The 23,420-nt window shown below is 40.6% G+C and overlaps 1 protein-coding gene across 2 annotated transcripts in view; it reads right to left on the reverse strand.

Moving 5' to 3' along the window:
- fgf13a (fibroblast growth factor 13a) overlaps positions 1–23,420 on the reverse strand; it is a 91,463-nt gene that overhangs the window by 20,265 nt on the left and 47,778 nt on the right. The window contains exons 1-2 of one of the 2 annotated variants that reach the window (XM_080502559.1): positions 4,551–4,743; positions 2,077–2,187 (exon numbers count right to left, since the gene is read on the reverse strand). In XM_080502559.1, the coding sequence (XP_080358685.1) occupies positions 2,077–2,187; positions 4,551–4,740 (301 nt within the window). In that variant the 5' untranslated portion in view covers positions 4,741–4,743. Of the gene's footprint in view, positions 1–2,076; positions 2,188–4,550; positions 4,744–23,420 lie in introns of those variants that run through there. The other variant, XM_080502558.1, reaches the window with a different exon arrangement.

Consider the following 23,420-nt stretch of genomic DNA (forward strand, 5'->3'; position numbering starts at 1 on the left):
CACGTGCAGACCTTTCTGGTGCACAGAGGCACAAGGAACAAGTAGGGTGAGTAGGCCTGAGGGCAGGTTTCACAATCGCTTGCAGACTGTATCTGTGTCAGAATTCCACCTACTAACAACCGAGGAGTTATGACCAATCCACTGTGACAATAAACCAGAAGTTTCCTGATAATAACTAGTCACATTTGAAGCATTTGTCACATCCCTTACTCATTCCGGGAGCAGCAACGCCTACAATTACAACTGCCTGAATATGACAACAAGACAAAGTATCATAGTTTAAAAGAGAACTCTGGAGACAATATAACAAAGTTCATATTTAGACTGGGTTGTGTCGAGATGCAGTGGCTCTTTGGTTGAGAAAATAACAGAGTAACTTAAAAACAGAAGCTTGAGTCAATGAATTAATTAATGTGCAGCTCCGATATTTATCTTGAACCGCATATTAATATAATTTGCTTGCACAGCAAATGAAACAGACATTTTCTGGGTAACAAAAAAAAAATGGCTTGACAATATTTGTTCTCACTTTTGGAGACTGTAGTAAAAAATATTGGTTTGGAAGCATGATATCAGAACAAGGCTAAGAATGGACTGCGTTTTGAGCGGAGAAACACTTCTCTCAAAGAAACACATTCACAGTTGCCTCATAGTTTATTTTCCCTTCATACCCAGTGGGTTTGCTTAGTCGTGATGCAACACAAGAAAACAGCTGATATTGTATAAAATAGGAGGGAAAACACTCAGATACATCAGACGTGGATTTGATCTTGCTGACACTGTTTTCCTCTCTCATGGAAATGTCACTCTGGATGCCAGATGTCCGAAGTTGCCCGAGCAGTCTACAGTACCAAAGATTAAATCATTGCTTTCATGCGTGCGTGCGTGCGTGTGTGTGTGTGTTGGTGTGCACAACCATCGGAGAAGGTCCTCTCCCACCATCACAAGACACCAGTATCTCCAAGAGGACTGCGCACTCCGTCACCATGGAGACAAGCGCACCCAGCACCTAACAATGCTATTTTTGGAGCCGCGCAAAGAGCTTCACTCTTTCTTATTTTTCTATTCAGCAGCACTATTTAATTTTATTTTTCCTCAAAAATTATTTTCATGTCCATGCAGGCCATTTGTTGTGCAAGTCAGAAGAAGTTGTTGCCCATGCAAACTTGATGGGTGGGGTGGTCAGTGTGTGGACAAAGGGATAATAATGCCAGTGGGTGCATATTGGTGGTCATTTCAGTATCTTTGTTTTTGCGTCTGCAGTGTGGAGTATGTCGCTTCTACATGCATGGAGCTCCTATTTGCACGCAAGACTAACGCAATCTCTACACACTGACCCAATGAAGACAGCAGTACTAATTTAGAGGCTCCAAAAGTGTTTACATCTGCTTAGTGGTGGGATTACACAGAGAAAATTACATCAATGCGTATCATTCAGATCTTTTTCTCCCTCAACAATGCTATTTTTTAAAAATTACGCTAAAAGTGAATCTCTCCAGTCATTAATGAAAAAAAAAGAAGAGTATTTATTGCGCTGTCTAATGAGACAGCAGTTCATTCTTCCTGTATTGTCGGCAGACAAGTGGCTGCGCTGTCACTCTTCCGTTGATCTCCTGTTTAATTCATTTGAAAACAAAAGAGCTGGTGGGTGTTATAGCAGTGATAGGAATGCTTCTTTACATAGTACAAGATCACACTGGCTCCAAGCACTGAGGCAATGTGTAGGTGAGTAAAAGCTGTTCGTGATGTGCGTTCAGACTGAGAATGCAACGACTCAGATTAGATCAAATTAAAAAGGTACTTAGTCCTGCACACCTGGATACATTTTTTTTTTCTGTCCCATTGCCATTAAATTCCTATTAACTATTTAATGCCAGGTACAAAAGCTGAATTAATGATGCAAATGTATACACCAGTAATTCTAATCACAGAAAGACACAAAGTTAAACTTTATTGAGTGAAGCTGAGATGCTGATATGATATCAAATATTGTTGGTTTGTTAAATGTCTTGTTTTTTGTTTTACAGAAAAGAGTGGTTGATACATTTCAAAGCGATGTATTTGAACAACACTTACTGTAACCATTGTCTTCTTCCTTTGTTCCATCAATGGTCCCGTCTGCCTGCAGCTGCAGGTGGAAACCTTGTCGACTGTACAGCTTCGTCACGATCCCCTTCAGCTGGGGCTCTGTGGAAGCAAGAGGGACAAGAAGGCACAAGAATGAAATCAATGAATGCAAGGTGACGTCTCTTACTCCGTTCTTAATGGGACTATTCGAGGCTCAACTCTCACTGCTTGCCGTCAATTTAGGAGTTAGTGAATCCGCGTGAATCCATTTCAGCCAAAAGGGCAGAAAGGCTGCATGCGAGCAGAGACGGCAACAAAAAAAGAGCAAATATAACAAATGACAATAATGAGCTCAGACACCTGTCTGTCTCACAAACACATCGCAAGATCTCCACAGAAAAACATGTCAGAGCAAATTCAGCCATTTAGATCTGACCTTTATATTGAAACGGATTAGAGAAACTTTAATTCAATCACGTGCCACCGGATTACTTTCGAATTGGGATCTGGAAAGCATTAGAGAAGTGGCAGTTTTTCAATACCCGGTACTTTAAATCACACTTAATTCTCAGCCACAGTGGTCGTCACTTGCTGTTGTGGCAGCATTTAAATGGTAAGTGACAGAGTAAAATGTGATCTGCTGTGTTCACAATCAAAAAAAGGTAGTGGCAAATGGTTATCGGCTGCTCTCGACTGTGGAACAAAACTGGCTAAAACCATATGGCTTTAAAACATAAATGAGACTTCAGATGGATATGATCAATTCATCAACATTAAAATGGCTTTAGAGGCTTTTGGCAAATCAGTGGTTTATGATATTGTGACATTTGCAAGGAATCTAGAGATCAATATTACAACATATTGACAATGTGAAGAAGAAAAGTCTTTTTCTTCATTAAGTGAACAAAAAGTAATGACTTCCAAAAGTTTAGTGCTGGTTTGCCCGTCTGAGGTACATCTGTGTAATGTCTGGTAGAGGCTGAGTGCTCGTCATTCTCTGGTTACTGTGCGGAGTGGAGCGTCCTTTACTGTGGTTAACCACACCTTTCATCCATCCTTTCATCTCACTTACCGTGCAGCACTGCCATCACTCCCACCACTGAGCTGCACAGTGAGTTAAGCAGGTATCCAGAGGTATTGTAATGACTTTGCTTTGAAACTTTGCACGTTTGATTGTCAAGATATGATGCAGACAGACGACCCGTAGCCCGAGGGCCTGCGTACATGCACAAACTGTCAACACAGACAAAGATGATAACACACTGCACGACATCATATGTAAAATCATACACACTGTCTGCACTGCCTCTCCTAAACACGCCAATCCTTTGTGTTTTGGTGAGGCACAATGTGTAAGTCACATGCAGACGCTTCATCACTTCCTCCACAGGTTAGAAATGGAAAGGGGAAGTGAGGGGTGCAAAAAAAAAAGGAGGATAAATGTACTATTATATAAACATTTGCAGTTGCCTGAAGGTGCATCCTATGAAGAGTTATAAAACGGTTTTGAGAATAAAGAAGTGAATAATGCTGGATAAAGTATGTTCACAAACATTGAGGTATGTTGCAGACAAAAAGTGAGCTTTTTAACCTGAACAAGATCAAAGAAGATATCTAGATGGTCACTTTAGCACTGGATTGGTAATGGAGTGGGTGTATGGGCTTAAAGAACACTTTTAACACTGCAAAAAAAAAGTGCAATACTATGGACAACAGTCCTCACAGCAATATAGCAGACACTCTCATCCTGTGCTCACATGTCTGTGATTGAGAAACATGCTTACAAAGTCATTAAAAAAAAAAAAATTAATAACTTTATAACAATCGGGTAGGATTTTTTATCTGTACTTATCTGCCAATTCCAGTTTTTAAAAGCTGGATACATTTCAACAATAAAGAACTTGGCAATCAAGTGCGGGGAAAATATAAAACTGGAGCTAATTGTGAGGTCTGCTTGCAATTCAGAATGAAAGTGGAGACATAATAATTAAAATGAGTGCCAACCTTTCCCTGTTTTATTGTACTTTGATTAGGAAACAGTATTTAAAACACCAAAGCAAGATTTATTTTGCAAACAGATATACAGATATTTTAAGTTTCCCCTTGCTGAACATCTAATAAAGTGATGTTTTTTTTCCAGTTTAATTTGAAGAGTGACTCATGGCTTGTAAGTTAAAGTGATGTCTTAAGTGATTCACTTATTAAACTCCTTTGTAATTTTATTCCCGTGCTGAATGAATAAGTAGACAGTGACGGATTACAGATCAGTCTAATATGTCCCTCAGCACAATCTGAGGAGCCAAAGGTGACTTCTCTATGGATCAACTTGATTAAAAGTCCCCTCACTCTCATACCAACTTCTGTAGAGTCATTAATCTTTAAAAACAAAACAAAAATCGAACAAGTACATTCGGTCATCTATAGGTTATTGTTGGATTAGAAGTCATTCTTAAATAAAAATTACACGACCCGTCAAAACAGACCTGGCCGTCTTCTTCGTCTCTTCTTGGAACCAAAGAGTTTGACCCGTGAGAAAACGTTGAGCCGGCTGGGTTTCTCACAGCTGCCTTTGGCTTTACTGGGGCTGCTCACGCAGCGGCAGGCATTGGACTTCTCGCGCTCCCTCGCCTGCCTTTTCTGCCTAATGAGGGAGCTGGCGATCGCTGCAGCCATAGCCAGTTTGGCAGCGCTCTGGAAAAAACTTCCAGAGATTGAAAATAATCAGTCCCGCTTGAATCCAGAAAATTGGACTATAGATAGGGGGTGGAATCTCCAGGCGACAACTGCAACTGTCTGAGGCAACAACCACAACGATGCGCCAAGTTCAGGACTGTGCGAAGTGCACAAAAACAATCAAACTGTGAAACACAATAGTCCCAGTGGTGCGTCGAAGCCAGTTAGATGATCTGCAAACGGATCATTTTTCACGGGTTGTGGCGTTATTCGGGAACTATCCGTTGTGCATCTCCGTGGGAAAAAAAAGTGAGGCTTAATAAAAAATAAAAAGCGCACGTTCCACCCGAAGCTGTGAAAAGACTTTCATCACGACACGTTGCATGCTCCTCCAAATGTATCATTTTCTCGCTTTCACAACAAACACGCACCAAGCCAGCGCGTGTGAGCGCGTTTGCATCATCCCACCACCACACTGCATGGTCGCGCACATGGCAGCCGGGTGCGCAGATAAATGAAGACTCGGGGTGCAAAACACCTGTTTGCAGATCCGCTTTTGACTAAATTCTACACTGAAGACTTAACCCGCGCTCTGGAAATGCAAGGAGTCACAGAGGAGTTTTCCCCATTTCTTTTCAGTCCTTCTGTTGGAGCAAAGCAACGTGAGATAAAAGCAGGAGGCGCTTCATTGTGGAGGATCAGCATCCGAGCGCAGCGCAGAGAGAAACTCAGCTGAGCTCAGCTGAGAGCAGAGCATCCCACCGCCAACCAGGAGCAGGAGCAGTGGGGAGGAGGAGGCAGAGGACTCACAGGCAGACCCCCCCCAGTCCATGTGCACACGTTCATCTCCCAAACTCCTGCTGTCATATAGGACCATTCATGTTAAATACCAACGGAGGGAGGGGGAGCAGATTGAGGAGAATAAAACAATCGACAGAATCGATCAGATTTGAGAAGAAAGTTGCGCTAAAAAGCCAAGAATTTTTTGATTTATTTATTTCCATAGTTTCACACAGGCGATCAGGGATATTGACTTGTGAATATTGTGGGAAAAATAGACACCCCAAAATCTTTATCATACAGGGGTCCGTATGCTTTATAACGACTTCAAAAATACATTTATTAGCACCTGGACGTGTGAATTCACGATACCATTAAAGAATGAATCCAACCTTTTATAATTAAACATGGACTCAATCCATGGCACACATTTCATTTCACTGCATATTTGGAGCCTAAATGAAGATAGCAGGGTGCCATTTGGCTGACGTCAGCTTCGCTGTATATACATGCGAGTTATTATGGCCCAAACAAATTGATCCCGGTGGACTTCACAGCGTCATAAGCGCAAGTAAAATGTGCATGTTTTCTAAGACAAAAAACAGCACAATCAAGAAGAAGTATTACTCGGTAAAATAAAAAAATAAAAAAATACTTCACAAAGTGTGGTCAGCGGTGTTTGAAGAGGTTTGGAGTCTGATCCAAGGGTCATGATGTGTCACTCTTTCCAAAATCTAAGAGTGTCACTGCTCTCAATTTCTGTAGGGTTGGATGAACCGATTTAATATATTAACCAATGGTGCCATCTACAGTCCTTGACTAAAACTGTCGCCGACTTTTTATTTAGTCATTTTTCTGCTATTCACAAAGGTCACGAGTACACACCAATAGGTATATTTTTTTCTTTAGTACAAATAAACGCGCCAATCAAAATCATTCTTATATGATACAAGCTCACATAGAAAAGGAACAAAACAAAATTCTAGGGGAAAAAAACAAATAATAAAACTCTCTCCACTTCAGCACCATGGACAGCTACGGGACAAACGGCCACGATCAAGTACTGAGATATGTATGAAATACAATAAAACGGTGTAATTAAAGACACAAAAAGCATGTTACTACAAGTAAATTAAGCACATTTTCACCAATATCACAAAAGCACAACTTTGAATTAAATGCATTTAATTTAAAAACAAAAAATGCAGAGCCTACCTGAAACAGCTTTTCTCAAGGGAAAAGACATTTTCTTTACAGCAAAGAGTTGAGGTGTCCTTTTGTGAAGCGAAGTGAGAGAAAGCGAGCAGACTACATCCAGCAAAGTTCAGAGCATCAGACAACTGTCAGAGGCGCAGTGGAAGAGAAAGCATCGAGGCGTGGCCATCAACAGGAAGATCGTTACAGGACATTAGTGACATGCCATTATGACTTCTAAAATGCTCATTAAACATTCATTTGGAGGGCTTGTTTATCCGGCAAACACGACCGTGCCTTCAATTGCACTGCTGGGATGTGAGGGGGTTGGATGGGAGAAAAGCGAAGGGATGGGATTGGACTTCCTTCTTGGAGCAGTGAAGACTTTGCTCTCATGTTACAAAAAAAATCATGTAAAATGATCCGATAATGTGCCGACTAAACCGGTTATACAGGCCCGACCACTTTCAACTGAAAAATATCGACAAGTCATCAGTTGAGACTACAGTGTACATTAGAGGGGTTTTTTTTCTCTCTTTTTACCGACAACTCTCAGAAACTCTATATTTCTCACATGGCTCAGATGAATATCCAGATTTACCAAAATAGAAGTTGTAAATATTTATGAGCATCACTTCACAAAAGAAAGCAAATACTATCCATAAAACCTGTCATCCTGCTTTACTTATACATGCAGCTGTATGACAAACTAATCCAATTGTATGCTTAAATTCAGAGTATGGACTAAGCCTCTTTAGGCTTGATTACAGATGTATGGATAAAATCTACTCGCATACAGTACAATAAACCGAGAGACTGGACCGATTGACTGATATTGAAGTACGGATCTGGACACTAGATGGCAGAAGCGGACTTGCTATTTCTATGACAGGCACTCAAAGGAGAAAAAAAGGAAGTCCAGTTTTGAAGCAGCATGTAAGTTAGAAATTAGACATTTCCCATGGAATCTAAACTGTAATTTTTTTACTTTTGCTGTTAGTGAAATAACATTTGAGATACATATTCAGGGGTGTTGCAGAACTGTTTAACTGTAGTCAGTGATAGATGAATGGTAAAGTAAACGCAGAGTATATCCCACAACAGTGGTGTCGAAAACAGCTTACTTCAGGGGTCACATACAGTCCAATTTCATCTTTAGTGGGCTGGGTATTATAAGGGTATTATAGTGCCATAAAAACTTTGAAATTCAAACTCAACAGTTTTTCTTTGGTTGTGGTACAGAGTATACATAATGAAAATGTCAACATTTTTTGCAAACTAAACCATTTCTAACAGAAACTCAATATAAATCCAACTTTAATGATAGCTTTTGGTGTAAAATACAGTGAAATGTAGAAGAAAAAAAACTTAAGTAACTGGTAATCCACCGTGCAGCATCCTCATGGGTAAATAACAACATAGTTATTCATAATGTTTAGCGCAGCACAGTCTCGGTAATGATAAAATAGCACAATAATCCACAACCTCATGCAGTTACAATTACAAACTAACTTCAAATGTACAAACATTCCAACTATCCATCTCCTGTGCCCACTTTAGGGTTGGAAGGAGGTGGTGTAAATCCCAGCTGACAGCGGGTGAAAGTAAAAGCACACCTTTAAAAACGTCTCCAGTCATGGGAGGAGTTAGACAAGCACTGGAAGGACGTGCAAACTCAGAGAAATTGAAATCAAATTGGAGTGTTCTGGTTGTGATGCAGGGCTGCCAGGCCCACCGACGAACAGTGACCTTCACAAGCACATAATTGTGTAACCGTGTAGAAATGCATCTTTATTTCCCAATGTTTCTTAACAAATATCAAAACCCAACAGAGAGAAAATCAAGGAGGTCAAGACTGCAAACTCATAAATATTTCATCCTGAGATTGACCCATAAACCCGTACACAGGGCGGAAGAAAGTGCATCGCTGCCCTTGTAAAAGGTTAATTAATTTTAGTGATTTTGTAGAGTTTGATCTGCGAGATAGAAATATGAACTGTTCATGGGTCAACGCCATTTTATTGATTGACAGAGGATGTGCCTCAAATGACATAAAGCATACTTTACCGATAAAAGGCATCGGTTTTCCCATTTAATACCACTGATACTCTCAGTGGATGGCTTTTCATAGTGATGAAGAGGAAGTGGCCTTTTCGTGAACACACTAACCTTTGACCTGAAGCATTCTGAGAGGAGAGGCTGGTAAAAGGCCGTTTCAAGGTTGAACTCAGTTTGGATGTGATGATTTTCTCAAAAGCAACTTGTGCTCGATTGTACATTAATATCTCAGCTATTCTTACCTTCATATAGACTACACACCAAATAACAATGTCATGCTGTCATAATCAATACGTGCTATTTTCACATTTCCTTTCATTTCCCCCAGCTGTGTATAATTTTTATCCTCCAGGACGACTGAGAAAAGAAATCTTTTCTGGGTCGAGTAGTTGCTTTTTTTCCTTCTTTTTTTATGTGAAATGCTTTCTTCCACTTTCAGCTAGAGCAAAAATAGATGATAAAGATGATGTGGTTTTTTTTTCTTCGCAAAACTAACATCAATCATCACTCTGTCTTGTTATCATTCTTTTAAAGATTATTTTTATGGCTTGGCATTCACTCGATGACAGGGAGAGATGACTACAAATGTTGGGGGGGGGGGGGGGGGTGGAATGAAATTACTTGAACAGCTTAACAATGCTGTGAAGGAAATCTTTTACTCATACAAAGTTCTGTGGTGAACTGACTGCTGACCTGCCCAAGTTGGATCCTTCCTTTGGGACACAGTCAAACTGACTGGCTTATACAGTTATAATGTGTATACACAACAATATGTATACACAATATGCATCCTGTAGGAATTTCTTATATATAGGAATTTAATAAACTATACTTACTTTGTTCCCCAATTCCACCTATCACTGGCTTTACATCTCACATTTCAAAGTTAAGATAATTTATTTGAGAAATAACCAACAATGCCAGCTGGGAAAATAGAAAAAAAAAAAAAAAACTACAGATATTTGTTTTACTGGTCTATCCTGTACTGTATGTTATAAATACATATCTCATAGGTGTATGCTCATTTTAGAAGTAATTTGGATGATGGAACATTTTACTATGCAGGGGCAATACAGAGATCAGCCCAACTATAAGACATGTAATAGTGCTTCTAGGAAAGACGCATATTGAACATTTTTCAAATTTAAGTCTCAAAAAAGGGCCCCCACATGGGTGTAGATACCAGCAATATCACCTCACAGCGAGAATATTTCCAGTATCCCTCCTTGCTTAGGGGCCATTCTGTGTGTACTTTAAATATTGCATGCATCTCATGTATGCGTACTCCAGTTTCCTTCCACAGAAGGTAGTACACCTGTGAATGCGAGCGTGCGTAATTCTCTGTGTTCGCCCTGCATTTGACTGGTGACTTTGCTCATATTCAGAGAGCATCAGCGTCGGCATCCAGCCACCCTCATCTTGACAAAACTGCATAAAGGATAAAAGGATGTACCTCAGGATATGCAGTCCGTGCCTCATATCGTCGAATTTCTTCAATTTTCCCACGTACGAACCCAGCTAAAAATCCCTCTCCACACTCTGCTACTTTGCATCACTCCTCACACTGCTGATAAATCCGGGCCATCATTCAAGCAGACAGTGGGGCCCTTCAGGAAGATGACTGAGTTTATCACTGACAGTTATCAAGACAGAGGGAGGTGGTGAGAGTCACGCTGCAATGTACAACAGTGACACTAATCAAGGACAGAAGATGATACCAAAAGAACAAATGTGCTCAGTCCTGATAATGTACCAAATGCTGTTGCTGCTTTTGGCAGGAACGCTGCACATTTGCAAAAACTGTGTTTTTCCTTTTTAACTGAAATATGTGAAACAAAACCATATCGGGCTGAACTGATGGGCGAATAAACTATGGTGTCAGATAGCAGACCGTCAAATATGACATCACTCACCAGTTTCTGTGTTTTTATACAAAAACATAAAATGTTTCTGAGTCAACCACATACACAAATACCAAGGGCCCTTCTGTTACCAGCAACTGTGGATGCAGTAAACAAGACAGGCCGGTGTACAAGGACGCACACAATCAGTGAAACTGCTAACATGTACGATGTGTGTGTGTGTGTGTACACTTTGATTGCTTGTGTAGCAATGTGCCCTGGGTCTATTAATTACTGTAGTGCCCCAGATGCCAGTCTACTGTGGCCTCTCAGGGGCACCTTCACCACACACACACACACACACACACACACACACACACAAAACACGTTAATAATGTTGCAAGCCGATTACATTCAAATGTGATGCAGTATATGATTTTATATCTATATAGGTTTTTGATTTTTTTAGAATCAGGTGATTCTGACTAAAAGAACACCTCAACATTGCCCAAGGGTCACACCACTGCTTTTCCATCTCTGACCACCAGAGGGCACAACAGAGGAGAAGGCGGGAATTTCCAGTGTGCTGCCAAGGTTGAGCACTGTGTTAACCTTTGTATTACTGAATATGACCTAACAATTAAAGCTATCTTGTCTTTTTAATAACCCGGGGCTGTCGTGATAACACCTAGATTTTAATGAATTTTTAAATTCAGGGAGAAAATTATCCTCCAAGGGCAAACACAGAGTAAATGGGGTGGTTAACCTTGGTCTTGGTGTTTAATAAAGGGCATCCCAGGACTTTGCTACGGACTATATCAGGATCTTTAATGTCACACAAAATTATTATCACTACAAACTGTTACAAGCGTGCAGCAGCAAGATTTGACCTTTGGCTGCAGAGATGAGGATAAAGTGGAAAATTGTCACGGGAAACAGGAATGATCTCTCATAAGCGGAAAGAGGTTGCTTCTCACATTGTTCAGCCTGTTGGCGACATGCTGGTGGCTGCCTGCTTTTTGTATGTGTGCAATACAGTAAATCCACTACAACAGCAGCTTGCAGCGTGCTAGGCCACCAGTTCCATAGTGATACCACACGTTACCATGGCGACTGCACATACGTAAGAGGGTGTGTGTGAAAGATAGAGCTGGAGAGGGAGAGTATGTGTGCTGAGAATGGGGGTTGGGTATCACAGACCAAGGATCCATCAGTCACTCAAGGATGTGGTAGTGCGGGAGGGGGTGGGGGGGGTGGGGGGTGGGGGGGTGGGGGGGGGGGGGGGGCAGCTGCAGTCATAGCTGACTGCCAGACCTCTGGAAATGATTGTGTGATCTGTCCCACTCCTTTTGAACCACAGGGCTGTGTTCAGTGCATGTGAGCAAGGAGCCTGAAGATGGAGGACATGAGTCACACATTTTTTTTTTTTTCCCCAGTGGGTAATTCAGGTTGATATCCACCCGGGGGACAAAAAAGCATGCAGGCTACATGTTGAGAAAGTGCCAACAATTCCACCACGAGATTCAGAGGAGTACTCGCAGACAAAATCTTACGCCAAGAACTTTTGCTATGATATCATACATCTCAAAAAAAATTAATACTGAGTGTCTCATCCAATTTAGACAGTGCTATTTTCCCCTAATTGTTTTGTTGCTTTTTAATAGAGAAGTCGATCTTGTTTTAGTGCCAGTGAAAATAACATGAAACAAAACATATTTTTAAACATCAATACTGTATGAATAGACTGATCTCTGAGCTGTGTGCCAGTCTGCTCCTCATTAAACCACTGTCACTTCTATCGCCTCCTCCCTTTAAATGCTGAAACTAACGAGGAACAGACGGACTGCCTGGCATTTGTTGTGTATCCTCTCACCTTTTGTACAACAACTGTCTTCAAAGTCTTTATCTGCTGATTAGCACTGCCATATTTTCTGTCACAACGGGAAGAATAATGGCAGAGCTTTTTATTTTCCAAATAAAAGGAATACAATTGCATTTCATGTCTCAGTAACGGCTAAAAATGGCACCGAAGGAACAGAACTCGACCAAATTCAGAAGCTGAGCATCTGCCAGATACTCTGTGTCTGTTTGTTTGGGAATGATAAATAGTTATGGAGGCTCAGTGCTGAATAATTTTCATCCATTAGAGATTTGTTTGCAACCTGAACATTTGCAGCTGAGTGTGACTCATTAGGTGGGAGGACAGTAATGATTACCTCAAAAAGTCAACAAGCCTTCATTCATGTGTGTCTTGGCCTTTTGCACAAAACATTACATATTTATTCATAACAACATTTGATTATGTAAATGCTGTGTTTCAATCGCTAACTTGACCTCTGTAGTATTCCGGGTCACTGAGTGTGTACGCCTCCAACACCAGGATATGGAGACCGCATTACTTTATCATTGCCCTTTTTGTGGTTTTTGTTTACAGAGAAGTAGGATTCTTGATTTATAACAAACAGTCTCACGACACAGAAATATGAATGTTGAAATAGCTTCACTCCATAGACCAATTAAAAAACACACACAGACACACACACTAACCATGAATATGTAGAGCTCAACCTCCATTTTGAGCGATTTGAGGTTTTGTCGTTTGGCAATTCAGCATATGGATGGGGCGTGAGGAGAGAACAGTTAAAGTGGCCAACTGAGGCACACAAGATTAAACACTTTCAGTGAGCATGCATATCCCCAAACACCACCATGAAACAACCACAATTTCAGTTTGTAGTGTTGCTAAATAATATGTTTTTCTTTATTTGTAGAAAATAAGAATATAGCGCAGAAATTCAAGAAGATGAAACTAAACTGCAGAAGAGAAAAGAAGCCCAAGGGGTCTTATATGAAATATTCCTCATGAAAATATAAATGACAACAAGCAGAGTGAATTAACAAAGGAGTATAGAGTTGCCAGTATCGCACAACATATTAATGCAGAACCAGTAGGCTCCTATTTGGACAAATAGATTAAAAAAATGTCTTTAAGACCAACAAGGGAAATATATTAAGTAATTTGTCCATAGAAAGTATGGGTGTATGTATGTTGATGAGTATGTGTGGGTCTAATCTCACATATTATATATTTTTGTATACCTTTTACAAGATATTTATTTATTAACATCAAACATAAATATTTTTGGATGTGTGTGTGTATAAGAATATTGGATATGTATATGATTCCACAAAATGTATTAAATGTCACATGCCTGAAATTAATGAATTAAAAAAAAATCTCTTTTGTATAACAACTATTTGTTTGTATCAAGAAAGTAGTGAGGCAGCCCAGACAATATTACAGTATGTGAGGTATGGATATATTAAATCTGATTTAATAAATCATGGTGCTGTGATACTAGACTTGATTTATTGACTGATTATAGAGTAAAGCTTTATCTTCAACTTCATTCATGTTTGTGCTGTGAGTGACCCATCCAGCGTGTGCACAACCTTTTGGCTTTCTGCAACAATACTGATGGATGAATAGATAAGTGGATGGATGGGAGGACGTCTGTGCACAACATTATGCAACATTTTATGTCCCATGCTAGCGTTAGGTGCAATATCCTCAGAATCACAGAATTAAGTGAAAACACATTGAATTCTGAATACATTTTCACCATTTTGACTCCACAAGTTGTCACTTGTTAGTTTCACTGCATATCTTAACTGGGAAGCATATTGTGGACTTTCACATGCTATGGCCTCTGCTCTCACTGTGCCCTAGAATCTCAGCATTTGTGCCTATGTGAGTATGTGCGAGTTCCCAGGCTTTAATGAAGAGGAGAAATCTCAATCAGAGGCACCAAGTGATGTGTGAAATGGCCAGAGTTCAGAGAGCAGCCTGCTCAGAATGACTAATGCGGTACCAGCTCTGTGCACTCATTAAGCCAACACGTTTAGGAGTGTGAAATTACAAGCTACAGAAGCTCCTGTCCTCTAACCACATGAACCTTATTTCTCCTCAGATCTCAAGGAAGAGTAAGGCTACTGATGCTTAACCTAAAACCTTGTGTTAATTGACCTCAAAGCCCCTTGAGCCAAATCATACAGACAAAAAATAACTCCAAAAAAAACCAATGATTAACAGTGAGCAATCTTGTTTTTCAATCAGTTGCCTTCAACTGCATTACAACATAAAAAAAAAAAAAATCACATTCATCATGAAAATGTATGTTAAGAACATATATCTGTGTATGTACATGAGAGCATGTCCATGTTTGTTCTAGGCATGTGTCTGCAATGCATGATCCTGACGTTATCCGGTCCCACAGGGGATTGTGGGTAAATCATAACTAGTGTAGTTGTAAGCCAGAGGGAGGTGGATAAAGCTCCCATGACTGATTGCTGTGTAAAGAGTCCCAGACACAGAGTATGTTGTACAGCGGCAGCTCTTACAGAACTTGATGTACACTATCATGTAGATTTCATAAGAAAATTTTGTGTTGTAAGCAGTTCAACAGCAGGAAAGGCAAGTGGCTCCATTCAACGCAACTTAAACTTTACAGCCATGCAAACATATTTCAGTGTATTTGGTCACAATAGTGCATTATAGCATGATGAATACACACATGAACAAGTGTGTATATAGATGATTCGATAAGCACCCAAACATACTTCACACATATACGCATGTTCACCTCGCCAAATCTAACATGGGTCTCTGAATGCCTGTTATCAAAGCACCATCTAGTGTCTCTTGTTGCCAGCATCACAACAGGAGTCAGGTGGAGGAGGAAATCAAGTGCAGGAGACGCTCCCTTGCCAAAATAAATGACAGTCACACGTGTGAATCATAGATGGTGAGTCAGTGGAAGTCCTTTGGCAATATCCACATCATGGTGGGACCGCTGCAGAGAGATTGTATTTAAGAGTTGAAAGACCACAAGTAACAAAATTACTTTTATTCTCTTTCAACTAATCCCTCCTCCATTACGCAGAACACACCCAGGAAATGGGCTCTCGTCACACTGAAGAAGGACATCTGGTATCAAAGAGAAATCTAGGAAGTGTGCTGCAGACTTTCTGAAAGTTTGTATTAATAACTCCATGCTAATTATACTCCATCAAGTGAGAGCGGTCTTAGTCCCAGAATGTGAAGCGATGTTGTCCTACATATCCCCTCCAGTATGACACATCAAGGAAGGGGATGGAGTAAGATTAAAGGCATCATCTCAGACACCAGCTGGCTTAAACTGTCTACTCACTGATGGAGACACAAAGGGAAAGCTCTGAGACAGGCACGGGAGCACAGGGTCAAACTTGCTTCTTTAAGAGTGGCGAATTCAGGACACATTGTCAACTCAGGAAAGAATTAATGAAAAACAAAGCTATTTTAAGCATCTATACTTGTGGCTTATATGTTGTCTTGAACTAGAAATAGAATAAAAACGCCTTAGGAGTTAAAAATATTTTGCTTGTGAGAGACAGACTTTTGTCTGTGTTTTTCATCCCGCGACAAGTCTCACAGTCTCAGATCTTGGCAATTAGACAGGCCTCTGTCCTCAGAATAACCCCGATCGAAGACTCAAGAATAACTGGGAATATTATGCAATGAGGTTAAATGTGGAGTGCAGTGGACTGGATGCGAGCGTTAATGAACTCATTTTAGTCTGGCCGCACTCTGGGTTTTTCTCGCCAGTGATGCTTGTCCTCATAAAAAGGTGGTATGTGCATCATTTTCCCGATGTAAAGAACACTTCCTCAGCTTGTGTGTGCACCAACAGATGAATGGCTGTTTGTGGATTTAAATCACTGGTGAAAGGCCTGACATTAAAATGATTATGTTTACCAAAAAAAAAAGAATGTGTGTGAACATGCCAGAGTGGTCGCATGGTGTCACACTGGCATAGTTCATTTCAATAAAAAAAAAAGTGTTAGGTGGAACTGATCAGCTAAGCTGGAAGTGACACGACAGGAGACATGAGTCAACTGATGGGAGTGGGTGGGTAAATAGGTCATGTTCCCCACCCAATGCGGACTACCCCACTTTTCACTTTCATTCCCTCTGCTTGTTTGTGAAGTCGGCACACACAGAAAATCAATGGAGGCATGATGACAATGGATTGTGTTGGACTGGTGCTCAGATCCGAACAGGTGGGAGGAGCTGTGTGGAGCTGATAGAGAACCCCACCGAGGTGGGAAAAGGTAGAACAAAACGCAGCAGTGAGGCAGCGGAGGCTTTTTCTGGTGCATCACAGACAAACATTATTAGAGAACAGACTGGAACAATCAGAAGGAAGCCTGGAGTCGCACTGCCATCTTTTCTAAATATTCTGCCAGTATTGCAAAGGCCATGTTTTTTGTGACCTTTTCATTCAAATAAAACTATACGAGAATCCTCATTTCTCTTTTTTCAAGCTGTAATGTTTGAGCAACAGCATGTTGCAAGACATCAAATCACATGTGTAAATATTGCAAATAATAATTTAAAAAAGCTACAAATTCTCCGTGCAGCAGAAATGAAGGCAAGAAAGAAATACCTTGAGACTCGTTTATGTTTGCTGTGTGGCATATAAAAATGTGTAGCAGCTTTAGCTTTATAATTATTATTTATATTATCATTACAGACATATGCTCTTGTCTTGGGTACATATAGAAAAGAAAAATGTTGCTTTATGAACTTATCTAACAAGACAAATTGGCAGCAATGTTTAATACAGAATAACAGAGCAGTAATTTGTAGATTATTATGATTATATGTTAATAGAAGTTAATCTAAAATGATATACGCCACATGTTGAGTCATCATTTTAATGGTCCAGATGACCTGAATTCCTTGTTTTATACATTCCAAAGTTGTCCATTTTAAAGATATTTAACTCATAAAAAACTTCAGTTTTTACCTGCCAACTTCAGCATAAATATTTGAATACACTAGAGCTGAGTGCAAGCATAAAACCAGCACATTTTACAATCATTTTAATGGAAATAGTGAGAAAAAAAAAACCCACCCAGTGTGGATTTAAAACTGTGTTTAGATCACTCCCCATGTGACAAAGCAGAAACAAATCAGGCTTTAGAGGCAAACTGACCCCTGTGACATGCAGCGAGTCAAAGGTCAGACTTTAACATGATTGAGCGATCGCAGTGAACCCTTCGCTTACCATATCACATTACCCAGGCTACGGCCCTCGAGCAGCACAGCTGCCGAAGTATTTTGTGTCCACTCCTCAGTCAGTTTGTAAAAGTAGCTGCCATGAACATGTGCTCATATTCTACAGTCAGTAGTTTGTCTCAGTACTGCAGCAGGAGATTAGCAAAACAGAGTGTTAGGAAAAAAGGAGCATTTCTGAATCTCTAGGCATGACCTGTGATTTCGCACCATCGTCCTGGGTCAGTGTGTGTGTGTGTGTGTGTGTGTGTGTGTGTGTGTGTGTGTGTGTGTGTGTGTGTGTGTGTGTGTGTGTGTGTGTGTGTGTGTGTGTGTGTGTGTGTGTGTGTTTGAAATTGAGGAGATAACATCAGGAGATTAGGACATATTAACCAATGCTTTGGCAGTCAGAGGAAAGGATTAGAGATGGAAGGCTGCGTGACATTGGCCTGTTGTGATGAGGTTTACGTGTGATCATCAGTGCTGCTGCAGGACTGCCTCACTGCCTGCCTGATTGCTACCCATTACATCATAGCGAACATGCATCTGAGGCCTGTGACATCCTACTCTTTCTCACAGACACACACACACACACACACCAAGAGCCGAGCCAAGACCACATGCCTGGTGTTCATCATGATAACGAAGAAGTACTTGTGCTGTTTCAACACACAGTCAGCTGTTGTTTTGTTCAGATTTTAGCAGTCTGACCGATCATAAACATTATGATTCAATGATATAAACCTTTTTTTTTCTCCTATGCTCTTCTGTGTGTGTGTTCACGCGTGCGTGTGTGCATGTGGGAGAGCGAAAGAGCTCAAAAAAAAAAAAAAGAAAAAAGAGACAGCTGTCATTGTGTGCTGGCAGGATCTAATGTTATGTGTGATGTCTAATTATCCCGCTGGCCTTCGGATTAGTGCGCAAACACTAATGGCTGCAGTTAGGCTGCAGTTTCTGGGACAACATGCTTAAACTTTACAAATGCAGGTCAAGCTGACAAGTGGCAACCAAGCATTTCTTCTCAGAGAAAACGTGCCATTTAAGTTCAAAATGACAAACAGTTTTCACACTTGCAGTTGCTTAAACTGGACATTTGGAAAGTTCAAGGTCATCACTGCCGGTTGACAAGTGTGGTTTGTGTGCCTACACATGCTTCTACTTGTACACTGCAGTGCCTTAGCAGCAGTTTGCCGGGTTCAGTCAAGCAACCGAGACGCAACACCTCTATGTTATTGTTTATTCTGGTCCAGTATGTTGGCTCGTCCTGCTTGGTTGCTTGTATCCAAGCTGTAAAATTAGATTTTGGTCCACGATAATGATTCGCAGGCCTCCAGTTCACGGCATGGTGATGTGAGACACACCACTCTGTGTGTGTTTGTGTGTGTGTGCAGTTAAAGCGATGAGAAAGAACAAGGCTGTATGGCGTCGGTGCGCTACGCCGCGCTGGAGCTCGCTTGAGGTAAAGGGCACGTCATACAGGCCAATTGAGTTACATCAGGGCTCATTTGACAAACACCTGCAGAAGGTTACGAAGACACTGTGCACCCCTTAGTGAACAGACAAGCATGCTTCAGGGAGCTGATGAAAGAGGGAGTGCTTTTGGACTGCAGAAGAATTTTAATTTCATTAACGGCAGCATATCATTAACAAGAACAATGACCTTGAAGAATTGTTTTAAAAGGTTGCTTTACTTCACTGTGGACATGAATCTCAGCACCAACTCAGTAACTTCTGTTATATATTGTATTTTACAAGTTTTTTTGTTTTTTTTCCTGACACATTTTATGGGAAAAAAAACCCCAAAGGGAATTCCAGGAGGATTTTATGTGAGCATATTTATGCAAACCCTGAATCTCAATAAGCTTTCCATGCTATGGTTAGGAAAACAATCAGAAGTTAGTCCTAACTGCAATATACTGTTGTGAAGTGTCCACATAAACAAAATGAGCAAATCCATTTAAGTCATTTAAGAATGAGATTCCACAGAAGATAGATTAGAGTCAGTAATAAATTGACGTAGCAGACTGTGGAATAGCATGGACAGTTTTCACATATTCAATTAATATTGAAAATGAAGTAAACAGTTTGTCATCTGCATAGCGATAAACCATATGACCAAGGAATGAAAGCAAGGTTTGGGGTTGTAGTGAATTGGGGAAGACAGTGTGTCTGGCTGGCACAGCATTTAACACTCGTGTTTCCACTCCGAGGCCATTCTAGACGAAATGTTCTTGGGTGTCTCACCAACTTTTCTGCCACATTTGGCAATGTGACTGCACAGTACACCCGTTGTGTGTGTGGAGGACAGCGTGACTTTTCTAGTCCTTACTCTGGGTTTCATCTGGCTCTGTGAAATAGCCAAGCTGTCTCGAGGGCCGGCAGGCGACATGATGGGAAAAATTAGGCGTCTGTATGAATCCTAGCCAGTAGTGGCGTTGGCTGGCAGGCGGGACGTATTAACATGCAGGGGTTTTACATAACCCTGCCAGCTTCAAGATGACCCCCCCCCCCCCCCCGGGACGGTTGGTATGTGTCAGAGCAAAACTCACGTGGTGTTTAGGCAGTTCTGGTGCAGCGTGCAGAGAAGTCAGGGGCTGCTCTTTATAGTCAGAACAATTGCCGGTGTTCTTTGACAACCATTATCATCAGTTTCCTATGACTGAGAAACAATCCACTTATCAAGCGATTTTCTTTCTTCAAGGATTCCAGTCACATGAGAATTTTGTTGCCTCCGTCATCTTTAGGACCATCTTTCATTGCTCTCGCCTACGAGGGTGGAAGATGGTGAATGTGAGGGTGTTTCCACACCTGCTCAACATGATGACAAGTGTCATGTTCACATAGCTATAATTGGAGTCCCCTTTCGTAGCTACTTTGTGCAGCACTTCAAACCACAATTACCTCAATTTCTTCTGAGTTAAGTTGTAAAAACGCTGTGACACATCCACTTATTTATTCCATTTATGTACTTACTGAGTCGGTATAAGGGGCTTTGTTAAGTGACTGACACTGATACAATGAGCTGTGTGTCGTCTACATAATTACGATAGAAGATGTTAGATGTAGATGTTACAAAGAAGGCCCAAAGATGGAACATTGACGACCTTCACATGTAATTTTCATACACTCAGATTCAGAATCACTTATTGACACAGAAAAGTCAAACCAATTTAATGCAGTGCCAGAAAATACAAACCACTTTTGAATTCCGTCCTGCAGTATGTTGTGGTCAACTGAGTCGAAAGCAGCTCTAAAATCCAGCAACACTAAAACCAAATCTCCACAAGCGTCACTGCTCACGTAGATGCCAGTCAGCACTTTAATAAGTGCAGTTTCAGTGCTGTGGTTTGACCTAAATCCAGACTGAAAAACAGTGAATAATTGTTTTGTGCCATGAAAGCATTAAAACTGCCTTTTCACTAATATTACCTAAAAAAGGCAGGTTTTATATGGGCCTGTAATTATTACTGACGCATCAAGATTTTAAAAAGAAGTTTGATAATGGCTGTCTTTGGAGCTTTTGGTGAAACGTCTGTCTGAAGAGAACTGTTGACTGTCTGAAGTACATCTGGAGCTAAACAGTGAAAAACATCTTGAAAAAAGGCAGTGGGCAGTGTCAAGGCTGCACACTGAGGGCTTGAGGAGCTGAACAATGTTGGTAAGCACTGTACAGTCTAAAGGGTGCAAATGCGAGAGATTACACAGATTATCTTTGTGTGGAGGCTCAGGTGTTTAAGTCAAAATGTGTGAGATCGACTGGCTGACTCGGTCTTATCTGTATAATTTTGGGAGTGAAGTGGGATGCAAAAACATTACATGCTGTGTCCGATAACAGTTCAGGAGGGATTGATGCTACGGGATTAGTCAGCCTGTCCACAACAGCAAACAAAGTATGAGCATTATGACTGTTTGGTGATAATCTCACAGGAAAATGACTGTCTGGCTCTTTTTAGCTGTAGGTTATACATTTAAAGTGTCTTTTTGTAGATGCCATAATGAACGTGGGGCTTAGAATTTTTACGTCTGTGTTCTCTGCCTGTCTGCACTCTTTTTTGGGGGTTTTACCAGATTTACAGATTACATTAGTGCTGAGTGGAGCAATGGAATCAACAATGTTCTGACATTATCTACAAGGTCATTAACAGTAGCTGAAGGAAGAGCTGACATGTTAGAATATATGTGTTTTCATCAATGTGACGTACTGATGCAACTCAGCTTTAGTTCTGCTATCAGCTGAGATGGAGACTTTAAATTATACAAAGTAATGATAAGAAATAGAAACACCACTTTCGCCACAATCATAGAAATATAATATGAGGCCTTTATAAATAACCAAGTCTACGAGAGAAGTTCTTTAACACTGTTATTACAACGAACATTAAATTCACCCAATATCACAACAAGTGTCATCATCAATACATGCAAAAGAAAGTAGTTTGTTAAAATCATGGAAGTTCGTACTGAATTCAAATTACTCTGAAAACTAAAAGACTAACCAGGCCAGTCGAGGGAATGTGAACTGATAAAGACCAAGTCCAGTTGACCTCATTCAATTGTTTTGAGATGCCTTTGACTTTCTAATGGAAACGTAAAATATCATCAGTTCTTTAGCAGTTTTATAATGCAGGTGAAAAAAATTCTATTGAAAAGAAATTTGTATGAGCTGTATTACAGTAACCAAATGTTGAAACCTCATTATAAGCCACGATTGAATGGCCAAAAATATTAGACTTTACTTCACCTTGGATATCGGCAGTAATCACATAAAAGCATCTGATATCCACAGCAGATGACAGGCATTGAACCGTTTTTCTTCAAGTTCACAACATGAAGTAAACCCAATGTTATTATAAGCCTCAAATGCAAAGTGATGATGAAAATATCACAGGATAGGATGAGTGGGCAGTCTCCACTAAACGTCTGTGTTATGACTTCTGGAGAGGAGCAAGCTGTTGAATAACTAACAGAGGCATGCTGCAGTGTTGGCAGAGGACCAGATACAGTAGCACAGCTTATTGACTTTGGCTGGTATTGAGTGGTGGACGAGACAATGGTGAGAAAAATAATACAATTAAAGCCAAAAACTTTATATATCTCTTTCAACAAATACAAGAATACTAGTAGGACTAAACTCTTTAATGCATTGTATAACTAACATTATCTTCGTTCCTTTCACCATCAATCCACAACACAAAAACCAGTCCTCCCATATCACTTTTTTTTTTCAAAAATGCTAAATTTTTCTCCAGACAAAAAAAAAAAGGTGATGACTGCTGAACTGTTTGTGGTTGAAGGCAGAGAAAGTCGTCGTCAGCCGGAAATGGCTCAAAAACCTTATGACTAAGTTTGGTAAAGCTTTATAGAGAGGACAGATGGAGGGTAAAGACAACATGAAGGAATTTACACTTTGTCTCGGATGGAGGAAATTAAACAACCATAGCATGTGACGCTATTTGGGAGGATAGACTATATTTCATTCCTAATTAGATCGACTGAACTTCTTCTTTCTCCCTTGTAAGTGACACTAAATTGCACGCACCTGTAATCTCCACTCTGGCAGCTGTCAGGGGCCACTTTGCTCGCCTCCCATTAATGCGGTGCTGACTCAGCACTGTGCCTCATTTCCCCAATTAAATAGCTTAACGCCCGTTTACTCCTGGGAAAACTTACACGCCGCTTGTGTCACAGTTACCTTACCCTGACTACTCTTC

Source organism: Blennius ocellaris, assembly GCF_963422515.1.
Source record: "Blennius ocellaris genome assembly, chromosome: 9".
Taxonomy (NCBI): domain Eukaryota; kingdom Metazoa; phylum Chordata; class Actinopteri; order Blenniiformes; family Blenniidae; genus Blennius; species Blennius ocellaris.